Below are 20,405 nucleotides of genomic sequence, written 5' to 3' on the forward strand. Positions count from 1 at the left end.
AATAGAACAGCAAAAATGGGAAGAGGTGATGGACAGAGCAATCTTATCTATGAAAAAACATAAAGTATTTACTCCTAGGAGGTTACCAAAAAAAAGTAAGGTAATTGGCTGCAGATGGGCATATAAAAAGAAAATTCTACTGAACGATGATATACAATATAAAGCAAGATTAGTAGCTCAAGGGTTTACACAACTAAAAAATCTGCATTATGATGGGGTGTTTGCTCCCACAGTGAGAAGTGAAACAATAAGGCTGGCATTAACCCTGGCAGCAGTACAAGACTACAAAGTACATCATTTGGATATAGATACCGCATATTTGAATGCTGAATTAAAGGAGGACATTTATATGACACAAGTACCTGGATATGAAAGTAAACAGCCAGACACAGTATATGAAGTAAACAAGGCTATAGATGGTCTTAAACAATCGGCCAGAAATTGGAACCAATGTTTAGATACTGTTTGGAAAAGACTGCAATTCAAAAACAGTTTAGCCGATCCATGCTTGTATACACGAGAACGTGCAGGTGAAAAATCTCTCTTGTTAATATTTGTAGACGATGTATGTTTCATAGCAAAGGATCAAGCTCAGATAGATGCATTTGCACCGCAACTAAGTAAAACGTTCCAGTTAAAGAGTCTAGGCGAGATAAAAAATTATGTAGGAGTAGAAATAGGAAAAGCACAAAATGGAGGGTACGTGTTAACTCAAAGAAAGAAAACTGAACAATTGTTAATGAGATATAACATGCAAGACCGTAAAGGTGTACAAACTCCCACGTCAACAGAGTATCAGCATTTCGAAAATGACTCAACTTGTAATCAAGAATTGTTTCAGGCAACCATAGGGAGTCTTCTATACTTAACTCAGTGGTCAAGGCCAGATATAGCCAGTGCTGTTAGCATCTTAAGTCGCTGCACTGCAAAACCGACACAGAAGCATCGGCTAGGCATTAAACGACGTTTTCGTTATTTAAAAAAGACAATGGAATTAGGCTGATACTTACAGCCATCAAATGACTTGGACTTAAAGTGTTTTGTAGATAGTGATTGGGCAAATGATATACAGGATAGAAAATCAATTTCAGGGTTTATTATATTGTTTGCAAATGTACCAATCGGTTGGAAATCTAGGAAACAGACCTCAGTAGCGTTATCCACATCCGAAGCAGAGTTTAGAGCTCTATCAGAGTTGTGTTCCAAAGTGACTTGAACGGTTATTAAAAGATGGAAATATTACAATACAAAAACCTGTAACAGTATTCAAAGACAACACAACATGTATTCATATGGGAACAGGAGAAAGAATGAAGAGTAGAAGCAAACGTATTGATATCAAATACTGTAACGTAAGAGAAGCTATCAAAAACAATATAATTAAATTAAAATACTGACCTTCAGAAGACAACCTAGCAGATATTATGACCAAACCGTCAAGTATACAAAAACACTGTAACCTCGAAATGCAGCTTGGTTTACACAAAATGCACTTTTCAGCACAAAATTGGAGGGGTGTCAGGGAAATAAATTTTGATTGCTAAAACACAGTCTCACTCACAGGTGTGAACAATAAAAAGCTTAGGCATAGCTAACGCAAATTGATTGGCTATAAGTAGTGTAAAAGAGAGCCTAGCAAGTTTTTGCTCTCTCTCTCTCTGCTATGACTATGTTGCTGTTGAATTGTATCTGCTATTGAGTTCTTGCCTGATGTATGTCGCTCGACTGTTATTTGTAAATAGGCTACACATAAAGAAAACCGACGGACCGTCTGTGTTTGTTTCTCCTAACACCGATCACTAGTCTAGCAAACCGCTTTGCCCTGCTCAACAATATTGGAATATCCAATTTTGGGAAAGCAGCAGGATCAACTTTTAGCAAATGTAAAATATAATCCGTAGGAGTTTGGGATTAAATTAATATTTTAGGAAACTGGCTTCCGTGCTTATTGGACTCCAACGAGTATTTAAAAAATTCTATGTGAGATCTATAGTAAACAGTTTCACATTACATAAATTGAAGTATCTTTGGAACCTTCAGGAATGGATGATTGATAAAAACCAACATTTAGTTTAAAGTAGAAATTCAGTTATTGATTTTCTTATATGTTAATGCTTTGATACGAAGTAAAACTTTAGATCCCACTGAATCTCATTTCACACTCCAAAAATCCATATGCTTTCTCTGTGTTCTTAGAATTCTTCACTGATCTCCCTTCCAAATGTTTTTCCACAATCCGTGCTTTCACGTTTTCTCTCCTGTGAGAATTGTTTTTATGTTTTTTCACATTTCCACTAAGTCTAAATCTCTTTCCACACTCCATGTATTTACGTAATTTCTCTTCTGTGGGCATTTTTCCATGCTGAGTGTGAGTTACCCTGTGCCTAAAGCTCTTTACACATTCCACATATTTATATGGTTTCTCCCCCATGTGGATTCATGATGTTATTGAGCTGCCAACCCTTCGTAAAGCTCTTCCCACACTCCAGGGATTTATATGGTTTCTCCCCTGTGCAAATTCTTTGATGTCTTCTGAGAGATCCCCTCTGACTGAAGCTTTTTCCACCCTTATAGTGTTTCTCTCCTGTGTGGATTCTCAGATGAGCTTTGAGGTGTACTCTTTTCACTGAAACTCTTTCCACACTCCATGTATTTATAGGGTTTCTCTCTTGTGTGAATTCTTTGATCTTGACTGAGGTGTCCACTCTCCGTAAAGCTCTTTCCACACTCGAGGCATTTATAGGGTTTTCTCCAGTGTAAATTCTTTCACGTCAACGAAGGTGTCCACCATCACTAAAGCTCTTTCCACACTCTAGGCATTTATCTGGATTCTCTCCTGACCGGATTCTTTGATAGTTAAAGCTTCCATTTGTTGTGAAGGATTTTCTGCACTCTAGACATTTATATGGTTTTTCTACTGTGTGAATTTGTTGATATTGGCTGAGATGTCCTAACTGACTGAAAGTTTTCCACACTCCATGCATATAGGGTTTTTCTCCAGTGTGAACTCTTTGATGTATTCTCAGATATTCAGTCTGTCTGAAGCTTTCCCCACATACTATGCATTTATAGGGTTTCTTTCCTATGCAGATTCTATGATGTTGACTGACCTATTAGTAAAACTTTTTCCACACTCCAGGAATTTATATGGTTTATCCTGAATGGATTTTTTGATGTTTATGAAGGTTTCCACTCAGACTGAAACTCTTTCCACACTCCAGCCATTTATACGGTTTCTCTCCTGTGTGAATTCTTACATGTTGACTGAGACATCCACTATTAGTAAAACCTTTTCCACACTCCAGGCATTTATATGGTTTCTCTCCCGAATGGAGTTTTTGATGTCTATAAAGGGTTCCACTGTCACTGAAGCTCCTTCCACACTCCAGGCATTTATACGGTTTTTCTCCTGAATGGATTCTTTGATGTCTATAAAGGGTTCCCCTACGACTGAAACTCTTTCCACACTCCAGGCAATTATAAGGTTTTTCTCCTGAATGGATTCTTTGATGGCTATAAAGGGTTCCCCTGCAACTGAAACACTTTCCGCACTCCAGGCAATTATAAGGTTTTTCTCCTGAATGGATTCCGTGATGTGTATAAAGGGTTTCCCTTTCACTGAAACTCTTTCCACACTCCAGGCATTTATATGGTTTCTGTCCTGAATGGATTTTTTGATGTGTATAAAGATTTCCCCACTGACTGAAGCTCTTTCCACACTGCAGGCATTTATATGGTTTCTACCCTGAATGGATTCTTTGATGTCTATGAAGGCTTCCCTTCACACTGAAGCTCTTTCCACACTCCAGGCATTTATACGGTTTTTCTCCTGTATGGATTCTTTGATGTATATAAAAGTGTCCCCTCTGACTGAAGCTCTTTCCACACTCCAGGCATTTATATGGTTTCTCTCCTGAATGGATTCTTTGATGTGTATACAGGTGTCCACTGCGACTGAAGCTCTTCCCACACTCCAAGCAATTATATGACTTTTCTCCTGAATGGATTCTCTGATGTGTATAAAGGTCTCCCCTGTGAATGAAACTCTTTCCATACTCCAGGCATTTCTAGGGTTTTTCTCCTGAATGGATTTTTTGATGTGTATAAAGATTTCCCCACTGACTGAAGCTCTTTCCACACTCCAGGCATGTATAGGGTTTTTCTCCTGAATGGATTCTTTGATGTCTATTAAGCTGTCCCCTCAGACTAAAATTCTTTCCACACTCCAGGCAGTTATAAGGTTTTTCTCCTGAATGGGTCCTTTGATGTGCATAAAGGCTTCCCCTCTGACTGAAGCTCCTTCCACACTCTAGACATGTATAGGGTTTTTCTCCTGAATGGATTCTTTGATGTGTATAAAGGCTTTCCTTCAGACTGAAGCTCTTTCCACACTCCAGGCATTTATAGGGTTTTTCTCCTGAATGGGTTCTTTGATGTGCAGAAAGGCTTCCCCTCTGACTGAAGCTCCTTCCGCACTCCAGGCATTCATAGGGTTTCTCTCCTGAGTGGATTCTTTGATGTGTATAAAGGGTTTCCTTCAGACTGAAGCTCTTTCCACACTCCAGGCAGTCATAACATTTCTCTCCTGTATGGATTCTTTGATGGTTTTTGAGATGCTGATTTCTAATGAAACTCTTCCCACAGTCCAGGCATTTATATGGTTTTTCTCCTGTGTGAATTTTTTGATGTCGACTGAGATACGCTTTCTGACTGAAGCTCCTTCCACACTCCAGGCATTTATAGGGTTTTTCTCCTGAATGGATTCTTTGATGTATATAAAGGCTTCCCGTATGACTGAAACTCTTTCCACACTCCAGACATTTATGTGGTTTTTCTCCAGTGTGAATTATTTGGTGTTGACGGAGGAATCCACACTCAGTAAAGCTTTTTCCACACTCCGGGCATTTATATGGTTTCTCTCCTGAGTGGATTCTTTGATGACGTCGGAGATTTCTGCTTGTTCCGAAGGATTCTCTGCACTCTAGGCACGTCTTGGCTTCTCCGGGTATTCTGGTGTTTTCCCCCTTCCGGCCTCGCTTTCCAGGCACCCTCCTCTCACGGGGTCCCTCTTGGCTAGGGATCGTCTCCTTTGGGGGCGGTCCTTCTGCAGCCCCGCAGCCTCCATGCCTTTCCCCGCTGTCTCCCGGGGGAGTTGCGCCCTGGACCAGGCAGGGTTCCTTGGCTGGGCTCCCTCTGCTCCTCCCGGGCTCCTCTTCCTTCCTCTGCCAGACTTGTCCGTCCTCCTGAAGGGGCAAAAAAGAGCAAGGCAGTGACACAAGATTTCAGATACACAGAGTTTACATACAAATATATTTCTCACATATATATATATATTCATATGAAACGTATGGGGGAACTATGGATAGACAGAAGGCCTACATCCACACTAACTGAGAAACAACTTGTTACCCAGCGCTTCAACATAGTGAAGAGGAAGATGCTCTCACAACTTGACATAGACCAACTCCACATTACAACCCAGACTCAAGCAGACCTGGAAGAACAACTGGATGTGCACCCAACACCTGAAGCTGGAACGTTACTGCCACCCCTTCCATTACAGAGCACAGCAGCCGATATGAGGCATAAGATCATGGATAAACTAGCTACAGTCAACCCTCGATTCCGATTACCAAGGCTCAGTGGAGAAGTACCATCAGCTAGTATGCTAGAAGATGCCAACAGAGCCCTCCAGACAATCCCTACTACCACCATAACTGAAACCAATGAATTGGTATATGCTGCAGCCACTGGAAATGCTTGGCTACACAATCAAGAAGAACAGCAGTACATACCCACCCTGGAAAATGAGATTGGAGGCGAAGATCAAGGCAACTTGGAGAGAAGTCATTTAGCTGGTGGAACTACAGAAGCGTGTGGAGATTAAGGATAAGACTTGGCTACTGAAAAAATATATGGACCTGACTCCATCTGAAGCCCTAGAGACTGCTAAACAAAGGCTCACAGCACTGGCTGCCAGGCTAAGGAGATACACTAGAGAAGCAGAGGCCAAGAAGATAAATGCCCTATTCTCCAAAGAACCATCCAAAGTGTACTCCCAACTGCAGTGCAACCACAGAGTAACAGCTGAGCCACCAGCAGCGGAAACTGAACAGTACTGGAAGAACATATGGGAGAAAGAGAAGACACATAATACCAGTGCAAAGTGGCTGCAGGACCTGAAAGCAGACCACAGCAATCTCCCAGAACAGGAACCAGTCACCGTCACAGTAGCAGACATCCAACAGCGGGTCAAGAACATGAAAAGCTGGATGGTGCCTGGCCCGGACATGATCCACACCTGCTGGCTAAAGAGACTAACAGCAGTGCATGAACGCCTAGCAGCACAGATGAACCAACTGCTAGCAGCAGGCTCCCACCCAGACTGGCTAACACAAGGAAGGACATTGCTGATCATGAAAGACCCTCACAAGGGAACAGCACCATCCAACTACCAGCCAATAACCTGCCTCCCCACAACACGGAAAGTTCTATCAGGCATCCTAGCCGCCAAGCTACAAGACCATATGGGCCAGTACATGAGCACAGCTCAGAAGGGCATTGGGAACAACACCAGAGGCTCAAAACACGAGTTACTCATAGATAGAGCAGTCACCCAAGACTCAAGGACTAGGCAGACCAATCTGAGCACAGCCTGGACTACGGGTACAAGTTCAAGAGTGGAATCACTATCAGCCACCTTCTCTACATGGATGACATCAAGCTGTATGCTAAGAGTGAACCAGACATCGATTTGCTGATCCACCTGACACGGATCTACAGCGAGGACATTGGGATGTCATTCGGACTGGAGAAGTGTGGCAGGATGATAGTAAAGAGAGGGGAGGTAGTTAAGACCGATGGGGTGGAACTACCAGTGGGCCACATAGCAGACATAGAGACCAGCTATAAATACCTTGGTGTCCCACAGACACATGGGAACCATGATGAGGAGGCAAGGAAGACAGCAACATCCAAGTACCACCAAAGGATAAGACAGGTCCTGAAGAGCCAGCTCAATGGGAAGAACCAGATCCATGCCATCAACATGTACGCCCTGCCAGTCATCAGATACCCTGCCGGTATAGTGAGCTGGCCAAAGGAAGACATGGAGGCTGCCCATGTGAAGACCGGGAAGCTCCTCACCATGTACGGAGGTTTCCACCCCAAGTCCAACACCCAGAGACTGTACACCAGCCGCAAAGAGGGCGGGCGGAGTCTGATGAGTGTCTAAGCCACTGTCCTGGACGAAACCCGGAGTATCCAGGAGTACATCAGTAAGATGGCACCCAAAGATGAGCTGCTGAGGCGGCAGCAGACATGGGAAGAAGTGCAAGTGGAGGAAATGCCATGGCAAGACAAGCCCCTGCATGGGATGTACCATCGACAGATAGCTGAGGTGGCTGACATTGGGAAATCCTACCAGTGGCTGGAAAGGGCCGGACTAAGAGACAGCACTGAGGCACTGATCACAGCAGCACAAGAACAGGCACTAAGCACCAGATTCATAGAAGCAGGGGTCTACCACACTAGACAGGATCCAAGGTGCAGATTGTGCAAAGAGGCCTCAGAGACAGTCCAACACATAGTGGCAGGGTGTAAGACGCAGGCAGGAACGGCATATACCGAGCGGCACAACCAAGTAGCTGGCATTGTGTACAGGAACATCTGCACAGTGTATGGGCTAGACCCCCCCAAGTCCAGATGGGAGATTCCACAGAAGGTCGTGGAGAATGACAGGGCTAAGATCCTGTGGGACTTCCAGATCCAGACGGACAGGCAGGGACTGGCCAGTCCACCAGACATCGTGGTAGCAGACAAGGACCAGAAGACAGCGGTAGTGATAGATGTGGCAGTGCCAAGTGGCAGCAACATCAGGAAGAAGGAGCGTGGGAAGCTGGAGAAGGACCAGGGCCTGAAGGAGGAAACAGAGAGGATGTGGAAAGTCAAGGCCAACGTGGTCCCAGTGGCGGCAGAGCACTCGGGGCCGTGACTCTAAGCCGGGCGAGGGGCTCCCACAGATCCCAGGAACGACCTCAGAGCTCTTGTCCAGAAGAGTGCAGGGCTACGAACAGCCAAGATCCCGCGCACAGCCCTCAAGCTCCCAGGCCGCTGGTAGAGGACCCGAGACCGAGGAAGACATGAGCCACCCACAGGGGTGAGAGGGGAATTTTTATTTTTTTTTTAATATATATATTATATATAAATTCTTATATTTAGTATTGGAACATTCGCACTGGGAAGGAGAACGAGAGGCGGATCGGGGGTTCGGTTCTCTTCACCGGAGGCCTTGGAGGTGCAAGGCCCGAGGGGAGGAAGGCCGAAGCCTCCGGCCTCTCACGGCCCCTTTGGGCGGGCAGGCGGCGGACCCGGCCTCTCCCCAGCGCGGGTCTCCACACCAGGCCGAGGGTTGCCCGGCTACCCCGCTTTCTCCCAGCATCCCCAGCGCCGTACCTGCATCCGGGCACCTCGCCGCCAAACCGCGACGCTCCTTCCCTCGCCGGACGGATTCCGGAAGCGAGGGCGGGACCTCTCGGCGCCCCTTTGCCGAGAAACTCCTCCACTTCCTCCCGAGGTGCCGCCCCGAGAGGCCTGCCGCCAGCTGCCGCCGCCGCGCAGCCAATCCGCGTCCGCCCCCCTCAGCGAGCAAATATGGCGGCCGGTGCGGAGTGGCGCGACGGGCCCGGCGCGGAGGCCTGAGGCGCGTCCGGGAGCTGAGCGGCCCTTCTGGGCTGCAGGGGCCCCTCCCTGGGGCTCTCTCCCTGGGCGGCCGCGCAGGCGGCAGCGAGGGGCCCTCCCTGGGTCCTCCCGGGGCGTCCGGCCAGCCGGGAGCCGAAGGGGGTCTCCGGCCGTGCCGCGCCCTCGCCGTCCGGGCAGCCGCGGCCGAGCGGCTCCCCTCCGCCCCCCCCCCCGGGTGCAGCGACCGCAGCCTTTTGTTATGAAGGACAATGTTTTGCTTCAGTTCAGCTGCCGGTGACCAAAACTCACCTTCGTCCTCGATCTGGTCATTTCACGTTGCCTCTGGCGGCGCAGCCTTTCCCCTTCACGTGGAAACTCTGGAAGCGGGACTGTCCCTTTCAAATAAGCTTCCGCGCTGTTCGGTTTCGGAGATGGGCCTGTGTGGTTTTCCCTGGTTTTCCTCTGGAATTTTCCTTTGTGAAGCAGAGTTAGAAAGATACGAAATTAAACTTTTTCATCCTTCTAAGCCTCTTTCAGATCTGCCCCTTTTTCAGGTTTGCCAATGTAAGGTTTGCAACCCTGAATCCCAGAGAAATCCAGTGCCAAGAATTCAGGAGGAGGCTCTTAGAAAGAAACAGCTTTTATTGGGCCGAGTAAAGGAAGCCAGATGGTCAACAACCCAAAGCATAAGCAGCAAATACGCCAGGGTGTCCCACACCAATAGAAATGAAAGCTCAGTTTTTATACTTTACAGGGACAAGGCAGTTTGAACTGCAGTTTGAACCGGTTTAGCTGTAGACCCTTTCCTGGATACCCTCGAGGTATCCTGCGTACGTGTCCCTCTCACTTGGAGCTAATGGTGTCTTTCTAGCGAGGTTGCAAAGACAACCCCCCCCCCTTCACCATTTCGCTTGTCCAAGGAAATAAGGCAACGTGGTCGTGCCCATGAAGTGCCAGCTTGGTTCGTTGCCTGCCGGGCTCTCCCATTCTTCCTTCCTTCCCCTGCTCTGAAATCCTTATGATAAGCGGGGTGTGGGGGGGGGAGATTCAACCTCTGCCAGACCCCACAACAGTGATGGGCTTCACACATCGTGCTGCGCCTTCACGTTCCCCAGGCGGGCGTAGACCCCTTTAAGGGTTAAAGCTTTGGCCTTGGCGCATGGTCTGGGTTCAAGCCATCTTCTGGCCACAGAGTGCGCTGGGGGATTTGCAGCCACCTGCTTTCTTGCAGCCCAGTTCTACCTCTCAGGCTCGTTGCAATGGAGATAAAATGAGGGGGGAGGGAGACCCCAAGGCACCTCCTCACCAAGGGGCCTCTGTACCCATTTTGGGCAAGACTGGTAAGGGTGAAGCATCTTCCCTGGTTGAGCATCAGCTATGAACACCAGGCTCAGGAAGTGAGAAGGAGGCCTGTGGTGTGAAGGCCCGAAGCTGAAAACCTCAGAACGATGCTTGACCTGCCCGCAGGTGAGAGAAAGCCAGTCCCACCCCTTCTCCCAGGCTGCAGCGAACCAAGACAAGGAAAAAGCCATTGCAGTAATGCCGCAGGGACGATCTTGGCCTGTATACTTGAATATATTTGCTGATCCATTGTTTTTGAAGTGTGTCTCTTGTGATTTGTTGGAAGGGCAGGAGGGGAAAGGAAGCAAAGAACTTTGATTCCATGGTACTTTCCCGTCCCCCTCAGCAAGATCTATCTCAGACACCCTTGGTGGGTGATGGAATTTCCACTAATCACCTAGAGCAGTCTTTCTCAGTCTTGGCAACTTTTAGACGTGTGGACCTCACCCCCCAGAATTCCCTACCCAGAATTCTGGGAGGTGAAGTCCGCCCATGTATTGTCGAAGGGTTTCACGGCCGGAATACAATGGCTGATGTGGGTCTTCCGGGCTGTGTGGCCATGTTCTGGAAGTTTTGGTTCCTAACGTTACACCCGCATCTGTGACCGGCATCGTCAGAGGACAGGAGCACAGACAGCAGCAGTTCTCTCTGTGCCCCCATCTCTGTGCCCCAGTCCGCCCATCTTAAAATTGCCAGGACTGAGAAACACTGTCCTAGAAGCTTGTGTAACACTTCTGTAAGACCCATTATCTCCCTCCATAGAACACGTTGCGGAGGAATGCCTTTTGATCTCAGAGACCACATCTTTGCTAGTTACCACAATGAACAGCATGCGGGAAACAGCCGAAGGGCTGAAGCCGAGAACGGAAGCTGTCCGATGACTGCATCGAAACAGGAAGCGCGGCAACTGAACCTGCTGCTGCTCTTCCAACCTCTTCTGAAAAGGGTTTCAACATACAGTACTTGGCCCAAATGGGGTGGACGGACCTCAGGACCGGAACACGCAGCTGAGCTTTTAGACTTACAGCTACTGAACCGCTACTGAAACAGCTGTTTCCTGTTCTTGCCAGCCCAGGCCAGTTATTCTAACAATTTCCGTGAACAAGCATAACCTGGGATGTTGGAAGAATAACAGGCAGAATATAGTTTCTTTGCCTCAGTTGCCTAGAGGTCAGACCCACCAGACTCTGCATTAGACCCAAATGGGGAAGCTGACCCTGTTCATAGCCAGAAACAGAAGACCCCAGCAAGAGGAGGCTCAAACACCCGCGGCACCCAGTCTTGCTAGGGGGCACCTGACCTTGTTCCTCCCTCTCCCCTCACAGCTCCCAGGCACTGGGGGCTCTGGGACAGGGACCAGGGACCAGATGTATAACTGAACAGATGACCTAGCAGGCTCATACAGGGGTTAAGAGAAGAAATGAGAATATTGAGCCACGAGCCAATCCATAAATCAGGGGCATCTGTGATGGAATGGAATTATGAAGGCCAAGCTCAGGGAGATAAGCATTTTCTTAGCTCACCGGAACCGTGTGGGAGGAACAAAAGGATGAGACTGGCACCTCCCTGAGGAGTTCAGACTGTTGTGGCTGGAGGACTTTGGGAACTGGGGTTTTAGTCTGGGAAGATTCTTGCTAGAGGTTGTAGCTAATAAACATAGCCGGACTGAATTTGCATGGTCTCTTGGAGTTCCTTGGGCTAGGCCTGACAGCATCAGGCTTGACGTCTTTCCTCTCACCATCACTGACTGGAACCAGCCACAGAGAAAGGAGAAGAAGGGCCGTAAAATTGTGCTTCCTGCTCCTGACAGCAAGTCCAGGAGATTGATTGATTGATTGATTGATTGATCGATCATATTTATATGGCTGCCCATCTCACATAACGTGACTCTGGGCAGCATACAAAACAACAATAAAAACAATTTTAGAAATGTACAGTAAGTACAAAAAATAAATATTATTATAAAAGGCTAAGAGACAGCTTCAGATTATACACAATGGAGCCGCCTAATCAAATTATCGTTCCCTTGCGATCTCCACGCCTGTTGGCACAACCAGGCTTAAGGGACTTCCAGGAAGTCGGGAGAGATGGCGCCAATTGCCTTGTGCGTGGGGGGATGATGTTTACAGAGCGGGTGCTGCGGCAGAAAAGGCCCGTGTTGCTCTAGGGGCACACGTAAATGCACGCACCGCCACATTCTGTACCAGCTGAAGCTTCTGGATACACTTCAAGGGCAGCCCCACATAGAACGCATTACAGTAGTCCACCCGGGAGGTGACCAGCGCGTGAGTGACTCTAAGCAGAGCCTGCAGATCCAGGAGTGGGCCCAATGGGTGCCCAGCACGAAGCTGGGCAAAGGCCCTCCTAGCCATGGCTGCCACGAGATCTTCAAGCAGGAGTCGTGAATCGAGGACCCCCCAGTTGCGCGCCCATCTGTTTCGGGCAGTGCAAGCCCAGCCAGCACCAAAGATGGCGTAGTCAGTCCCAGAATCGGCGGCCCAAAATCCAGAACCACGCAGTCTTGCCAGGGTTAAGTTGAAGCCTATTATTCTCCAGTTATGCCCCTTTGCCTCCAGGCACCAGGACAAGACATCAACAGCATTGCTGATCAGGGTATATTCCTGAGATCGCAAGCCACTAAGAGATCAAAACAACCAGGATGGTTGAACCTCCCCTTCCCGGCTGTACCATTGGTCGTCCACAGGCATGGTCACTGCTGCCTCCGTACTGGGCCTGGACTGAAACCCACCTGGCTTTCGGGTGGGTCTAGGCTGTTTTCATGGAAAGCCTCCTGTTTTCAAAGTTCTCGTGGCCAACAAAAGTCCCCCAGTGGCATCACCCCCAATTATATGCACAAGTCTCTTTTTTCAGATATGCCAAGTCAGTGCTAAACTCTTATTCAGCTCTTCCTAAGGAATTGTGGAAAGTACTTTATAGAAATCACATTCAGAAAACTCAAACTCGAAAGGGGAACTAAAGCGGCAAAAGCTGTTGTAACAGGCTTTTTTGGACCCTGGGAACGTGAATAATTTGAACGAAAAAGCAGAACACAGGATACTCCCCCCTCCCAAGCTTTGATAGCATAAGGTATCGATTTGCAGCCCTGTCCTTAGTACGTCAAGGTAAGTACGTCTAGGTAAATCCCACTGGGCCAAACTGGACTTATTCCCCAAACAAATTTCCCGAGTTTCCTTGGGAGTACACTCACGCAGGATGGGGCTCCACGCCCACCGGGGGAGGCTTCCCAGCCTTCCCCCACCATCCCCTAACCCAAAGCCTGGGTGGGACGGCCGCAAGGGGCGGGGTGGTATTCCCAAGGCAGCGTATAGGGGCCGCAGCATGCCAGCGTCACCACTAGCAGAGCGGCCTTTCCAGGACCGTCACCCCAGCTCAGCCCGCACGAGGAAATACCTCCGCAGCAGCCGGAGGCTTAGACAAGGGCTGCCTCGCTCGGACGTCACCGCGCGTGGGGGGCGGAGAAGAGCTGCAACGGAGGAAGTGGCCCCACTGCCCTTTGGCGGGACGCTGACACACAGCCCGGGAGCCTTGGGTGGCAGAAGGGTCAAGACGGTCCACGGAGTACTTGAAAACCGCAGGACTCTCCTGAACTCTGGGGATGCCTTGAGAGAGGGGCTGATGGATGGAGAGCGGGGAGCAGGGCCAGCTGAGGAAAGATGCCTGGCGCAGCACCCAAGTAACAGCACCTGGTCAGGGAAGTGGCGGCAGACAGTGAATTCTTATCACCATTGAGGGTCAACATCACCTGTCGTAAAAAGGTGGCCAAAAATCCACTGCTGGATTAGTAGATTGAGGGAGGGTGACTGACGGGTTTTTGTGCGATGGACGCTTTGCGCATTTCTGGAAATGAACGACAGTGACCTGATCAGCAGCACCAGTTCAGCGATTTTTGTGCCAGAGATTTAGATCTGGAATTTGTGCTGGGGAATTACAGTGGCACTTAAAAGCTTGTGAACCCTTTTGTCTGTTCAATATTTCTGCATAATTGTGACCTGAAACCTGATCTGTTCTCCACACGCGTCCTAAAATGAGATGAGAATCCAAAATGGGTTAAAAACATTATTCATTTATTCACTGAGGAAAAGGACCTAAAGCTACGTACTTGTGTGTGCAAAAGCGTGTGAACCTCTGGGATTCTTAGTTCACTTGAAGGGGGAATCAGAGTCAGGCGTTTCAATCGATGGGATGATAGTCCGGTGCGGGTGTGGGAGGCCCTGCCTTATTTAAAGAACAGAATTCAGGGTATTCGCTATCAAAGGCCGGTCTTCACAACACCGATATGCGCCAGTGTGTCATGGCTTGAACAAAGGTTTCTGAGGACCTCTGAAAGACAGTTCTTGATGCTCGCCAGGTGGAAAAGGTTACAAAGGATTTCCAGAGAGTTTGACTCCAACGTACACCATCAGGCAGACTGTGTACAACAGAGGCAATTCAACACGTTACCTTCTCCAGGAGCGCTCTCCTTCAGGGCTCCATTTGGCTTTTGAAATCTTCCTTGAAGACTAGAACTTCTGCAGGTGCTGAAAGACTGCGTGTGTGAGAACCGGCACTGCCCCATTCCCAATAAAGATGCTTTCCTGGAGCCCCAGTGAGTTCAAAGTACAGTTCATTTATTTATTAAGCAGCAGCGTATAGTCGCAAAAGCGTTGCTGAAACTAAAAAGCCCGCACGCACCAATCTTTTTCTTCAGGCCCCTTTCCTTTTACTCCCCCTTCCCAGCCCACAGTCCTGCTTCCTGCTTGCTCCTGGTCTCACGCTGGTACCACCCTGGCAGTCCTGAGAACAGACAACACGGCATCTGTCTCTCTTGTTCTCCTGTTTCTCTCCTCCCGCCCCCCCTTCCGGCAATGGCAGAACCGAAGCGAGCAAGCTGGGCACAGTGGATAATATTTGCAAGGTTTCTGACAGCGTGCTGTGTCTGGGCAAAACGCAGAAGCGAGGGGCCGGGCGGAGGGCAGGCCAGGAGGTGGGGAGAACTGGGAGAGCCAGACACGGTCGCAGCCGCTGCATCAATTGTTTTCTGCAGCTTTCCCTCCTGGCCAGCAAGGCCTTCCATTTGCCCCTCATCCTGGACCGACTCACAGACCTCTGTTAACCCAGCCAAACGTTCTGTGCACTCGCATCTGACAAACCTTCCTGTGTCCTGCTGATAAACGTACATACTTCATTCACTGACTGTAGGGACACAAAAACCAGCCGCCGCCCCCAGCCCATCTGACTCTCAAGAGCCCTCGGCTTTTGCCTGCCAAAGAGCAGAGGGTGACTGAGAGAGGAACGATGCTCAGTCCGGGAACGTGGTGGGTGAATGGATGGGAAAGCATGCACTCTCTCTCTCAGCGGGCTCCTGAATTTCGGTGCAACCACAACCCTGGCATTCACCATTCACCCAGAAAGGTTCTTTCAGTAACTCAGAATTTATTAGTGCAAGGCAAGTTTGATATGAGACTGAACAAAGAGTCATACTGGAAATCCATGACAAGTGAAACAAGAAATTGGAATATCCAATTTTGGGAAAGCAACAGGATCAACTTTTAGCAAACATAAAATATAATCTCTCTAAGAGTAAATACAGGGATACCACCTGAAAGATTTACAGTAGATGAAGTAAAAGTCTGTAATGTGTCTTATGAACCGCAAAATAATCAGGACGTGTTAGATTTGCCGTTAATAGAACAGCAAAAATGGGAAGAGGTGATGGACAGAGCAATCTTATCTATGAAAAAACATAAAGTATTTACTCCTAGGAGGTTACCAAAAAAAAGTAAGGTAATTGGCTGCAGATGGGCATATAAAAAGAAAATTCTACTGAACGATGATATACAATATAAAGCAAGATTAGTAGCTCAAGGGTTTACACAACTAAAAAATCTGCATTATGATGGGGTGTTTGCTCCCACAGTGAGAAGTGAAACAATAAGGCTGGCATTAACCCTGGCAGCAGTACAAGACTACAAAGTACATCATTTGGATATAGATACCGCATATTTGAATGCTGAATTAAAGGAGGACATTTATATGACACAAGTACCTGGATATGAAAGTAAACAGCCAGACACAGTATATGAAGTAAACAAGGCTATAGATGGTCTTAAACAATCAGCCAGAAATTGGAACCAATGTTTAGATACTGTTTGGAAAAGACTGCAATTCAAAAACAGTGTAGCCGATCCATGCTTGTATACACGAGAACATGCAGGTGAAAAATTTCTCTTGTTAATATTTGTAGACGATGTATGTTTCATAGCAAAGGATCAAGCTCAGATAGATGCATTTGCAGCGCAACTAAGTAAAACGTTCCAGTTAAAGAGTCTAGGCGAGATAAAAAATTATGTAGGAGTAGAAATAGGAAAAGCACAAAATGGAGGGTATGTGTTAACTCAAAGAAAGAAAACTGAACAATTGTTAATGAGATATAACATGCAAGACCGTAAAGGTGTACAAACTCCCACGTCAACAGAGTATCAGCATTTCGAAAATGACTCAACTTGTAAGCAAGAACTGTTTCAGGCAACCATAGGGAGTCTTCTATACTTAACTCAGTGGTCAAGGCCAGATATAGCCAGTGCTGTTAACATCTTAAGTCGCTGCACTGCAAAACCGACACAGAAGCATCGGCTAGGCATTAAACGACTTTTTCGTTATTTAAAAAAGACAATGGAATTAGGCTGATACTTACAGCCATCAAATGACTTGGACTTCAAGTGTTTTGTAGATAGTGATTGGGCAAATGATATACAGGATAGAAAATCAATTTCAGGGTTTATTATATTGTTTGCAAACGTACCAATCGGTTGGAAATCTAGGAAACAGACCTCAGTAGCGTTATCCACATCCGAAGCAGAGTTTAGAGCTCTATCAGAGTTGTGTTCCAAAGTGACTTGAACGGTTATTAAAAGATGGAAATATTATAATACAAAAACCTGTAACAGTATTCAAAGACAACACAACATGTATTCATATGGGAACAGGAGAAAGAATGAAGAGTAGAAGCAAACATATTGATATCAAATACTGTAACGTAAGAGAAGCTACCAAAATCAATATAATTAAATTAAAATACTGACCTTCAGAAGACAACCTAGCAGATATTATGACCAAACCGTCAAGTATACAAAAACACTGTCACCTCGAAATGCAACTTGGTTTACACAAAATGCACTTTTCAGCACAAAATTGGAGGGGTGTCAGGGAAATAAATTTTGATGCTAAAACACAGTCCAATTGGCTCACTCACAGGTGTGAGCAATAAAAAGCTTAGGCATAGCTAACCCAAATTGATTGGCTATAAGTAGTATAAAAGAGAGCCTAGCAAGTTTTTGCTCTCTCTCTCTGCTATGACTACGTTGCTGTTGAATTGTATCTGCTATTGAGTTCTTGCCTGATGTAAGTCGCTCGACTGTTATTTGTAAATAGGCTACACATAAAGAAAACCGACGGACCGTCTGTGTTTGTTTCTCCTAACACCGATCACTAGTCTAGCAAACTGCTTTGCCCTGCTCAACAACATTGGAATATCCAATTGTGGGAAAGCAGCAGGAACAACTTTTAGCAAACATAAAATATAATCCGTAGGAGTTTGGGATTAAATTAATATTTTAGGAAACTGGCTTCCGTGCTTATTGGACTCCAAAGAGTATTTAAAAAATTCTATGTGAGATCTATAGTAAACGGTTTCATATTACATAAATTGAAGTATCTTTGGAACTTTCCGGAATGGATGATTGATAAAAACCAACATTTAGTTTAAAGTAGAAATTCAGTTATTGATTTTCTTACATGTTAATGCTTTGATACAAAGTAAAACTTTAGATCGATGTATTTCCACACTCCATGTATTTACGTAATTTCTCTTCGGTGGGCATTTTTCCATGCTGAGTGTGAGTTACCCTGTGCCTAAAGCTCTTTACACATTCCACATGTTTATATGGTTTCTCCCCCATGTGGATTTATGATGTTATTGAGGTGCCAACCCTTCGTAAAGCTCTTCCCACACTCCAGGCATGTATACGGTTTCTCCCCTGTGCAAAATCTTTGATGTCTTCTGAGAGATCCCCTCTGACTGAAGCTTTTTCCACCCTCTATGCATCTATAGTGCTTCTCTCCTGTGTGGATTCTCAGATGAGCTTTGAGGTGTACTCTTTTCACTGAAACTCTTTCCACACTCCATTTATTTATAGGGTTTCTCTCTTGTGTGAATTCTTTGATCTTGACTGAGGTGTCCACTCTCAGTAAAGCTCTTTCCACACTCCGGGCGTATATAAGGTTTTTCTCCTGAACTGATTCTTTGATGTCTATAAAGGTGAGTCCTCTCTTACCGATACTCCTTCCACAGTCCAGGCATTTCTACTGCTTTTCTCCTGTGTGAGTTCTTTGATGTTGACTGAGGGAGCAACCCTCAGTAAAGCTCTTTCCACACTTGAGGCATTTATAGGGTTTTTCTCCAGTGTGAATTCTTTCATGTCAACGAAGGTGTCCACCGTCGCTAAAGCTCTTTCCACGCTCTAGGCATTTATCTGGATTCTCTCCTGAACAGATTCTTTCATAGTTAAAGCTTCCATTTGTTGTGAAGGATTTTCCGCACTCCAGACATTTATACGGTCTTTCTACTGTGTGAATTCGTTGATGTTGGCTGAGATGTCCTAACTGACTGAAACCTTTTCCACACTCCAGCCATATAGGGTTTTTCTCCAGTGTGAACTCTCTGATGTATTCTGAGATATTCAGTCTATCTGAAGCTTTTCCCACATTCTATGCATTTATAGGGTTTCTTTCCTATGCAGATTCTATGATGTTGACTGAGATGTCCACTATTAGTAAAACATTTTCTCCGCTCCAGGCGTTTATATGGTTTCTCTCCTGAATGGATTCTTTGATGTGTATAAAGGCTTCTACTCTCACTGAAGGTTTTCCACACTCCAGGCATTTATACGGTTTTTGTCCAGTGTGAATTCTTTCATGTTGACTGAGATGTCCTGACTGAAAGTTTTTCCACACTTCTGGCAGTTATATGGTTTCTCTCCAGAATGGATGCTTTGATGTATATAAAGGTTTCCCCCGCAACTGAAACTCTTTTCACACTGGTATAGGATGGCAGTGGCATTGAGCAGATAGGAACTGAGGGCTGGGCAACTTATTGGCATACCTGAATCTTCCCTCTTGAGGGCTGCATCCTACTAAGCTGCAAGAGGATGATACAAGTGAAAGGTTTGGCTGCTGTGGGTACTTGGCAGGGAGGGTGCTCTGGGGAGGGGAAGATAAGGTTTTGAATTGTTCAAAAACCACAATTGTGAGTCCACCAGCTGACCTAGTTGTCACCTAAAAGTTAATTAGCGTAGTAAAACACCCCCCCCAAGGTAGAGATTTCAGAAAACATAGAACATGCTAAGCTCATTATGGGATGGTAATATGTAACATGGAACCAAGTACGCTTGCCTGACAATGTGATAAGTGTAAGCGATTCAATTTTTCCTATAGCTACTTCCTCATCCGTGAAATGCAGAATATTTGACAGAAAGCTTCACTCAAGGCTCCTCTCCTTGGAGAGACGGGACCTCTTTGCCGAGGTGCTTCAACAGAGTGACCAGGAGACCTCCCCTGACCAGCTGGTGTTGCCTGCCGGTAAACGAATCTGCCAGCATTTGTGGCCAACAATCCTGTGTTTATTTGCTTGTATGTGTGTAGTGTGTCTGTTTGTGTGTGGTGTAAAATAGGGGACTGAGTTCCATCAAGGACTTGGAATACCTAATAAATGCTTATTGGAGCATTTTGTGTTTCTTTTTCTCAGAAGGAAGGGCTGGCTTTTTAAAAACCCGTATCTACATTTCCCTACAAGCAGGATTCACACAACATGGCAAACCCCAAACAGGTTAACAAACCACAAAAGTTAAATTCAGGTAAAATGCAATGCCAGTGAAATGAGGCTGGCTTGGGATGTCCTCTTTTCACTCTGCAGGCATTCATACAGTTTTTCTCCCAAATGGATCCTGTGATGTGTATAAAGCATTTCCCTTTCACTGAAACTCTTTAAACACTCCACACATTTATAGGGTTTTAGTCCCAAACGGATTCCTTGATGTGTATAAATGGTTCCCCTCTCACTGAAACTTTTTCCACAGTCAAGGCACTTAGGTGGTTTTTCTCCTGGATTCTTTGATGTCTATAAAGGTGTCCCCTACGACTGAAGCTCTTTCCACACTCCAGGCAGTTATTAGGTCTTTCTCCTGAATGGATTCTTTCATGTGTATAAAGGTTTCCTCTGAGGCTGAAACTTTTTCCACACTCCAAGCAATTATATGGCTTTTCTCCTGAATGGATTCTTTGATGACGTTGGAGACTTTCGTTTGTTCTGAAGGATTCTCCGCACTCCA

The 20,405-nt window shown here is 46.4% G+C and overlaps 2 protein-coding genes and 2 pseudogenes across 3 annotated transcripts in view; all 4 read right to left on the bottom strand.

Annotated features, from left to right (window-relative positions):
- LOC103066736 (uncharacterized) overlaps positions 1-20,405 on the bottom strand; it is a 44,300-nt gene that overhangs the window by 22,166 nt on the left and 1,729 nt on the right. The gene's annotated exons all lie outside the window — the stretch shown is intronic.
- On the bottom strand, positions 1,082-3,393 carry LOC148214888 (uncharacterized; annotated as a pseudogene).
- LOC148214889 (uncharacterized) lies at positions 3,105-7,384 on the bottom strand. Its single transcript, XM_088147199.1, has 2 exons — positions 6,917-7,384; positions 3,105-5,243 (listed from the first exon to the last, which is right to left on the bottom strand). The coding sequence occupies exons 1-2, from the start codon at positions 7,382-7,384 to the stop codon at positions 4,068-4,070; spliced, it is 1,644 nt and encodes a 547-aa protein (XP_088003325.1). The 3' UTR covers positions 3,105-4,067.
- LOC148214890 (uncharacterized) lies at positions 14,062-19,038 on the bottom strand (annotated as a pseudogene).

Source organism: Python bivittatus, unplaced genomic scaffold (assembly GCF_059951505.1).
Source record: "Python bivittatus isolate LINGU-HERP-01145 unplaced genomic scaffold, Pbiv_v1 ctg000160_np1212, whole genome shotgun sequence".
Classification (NCBI taxonomy): Eukaryota; Metazoa; Chordata; class Lepidosauria; order Squamata; family Pythonidae; genus Python; species Python bivittatus.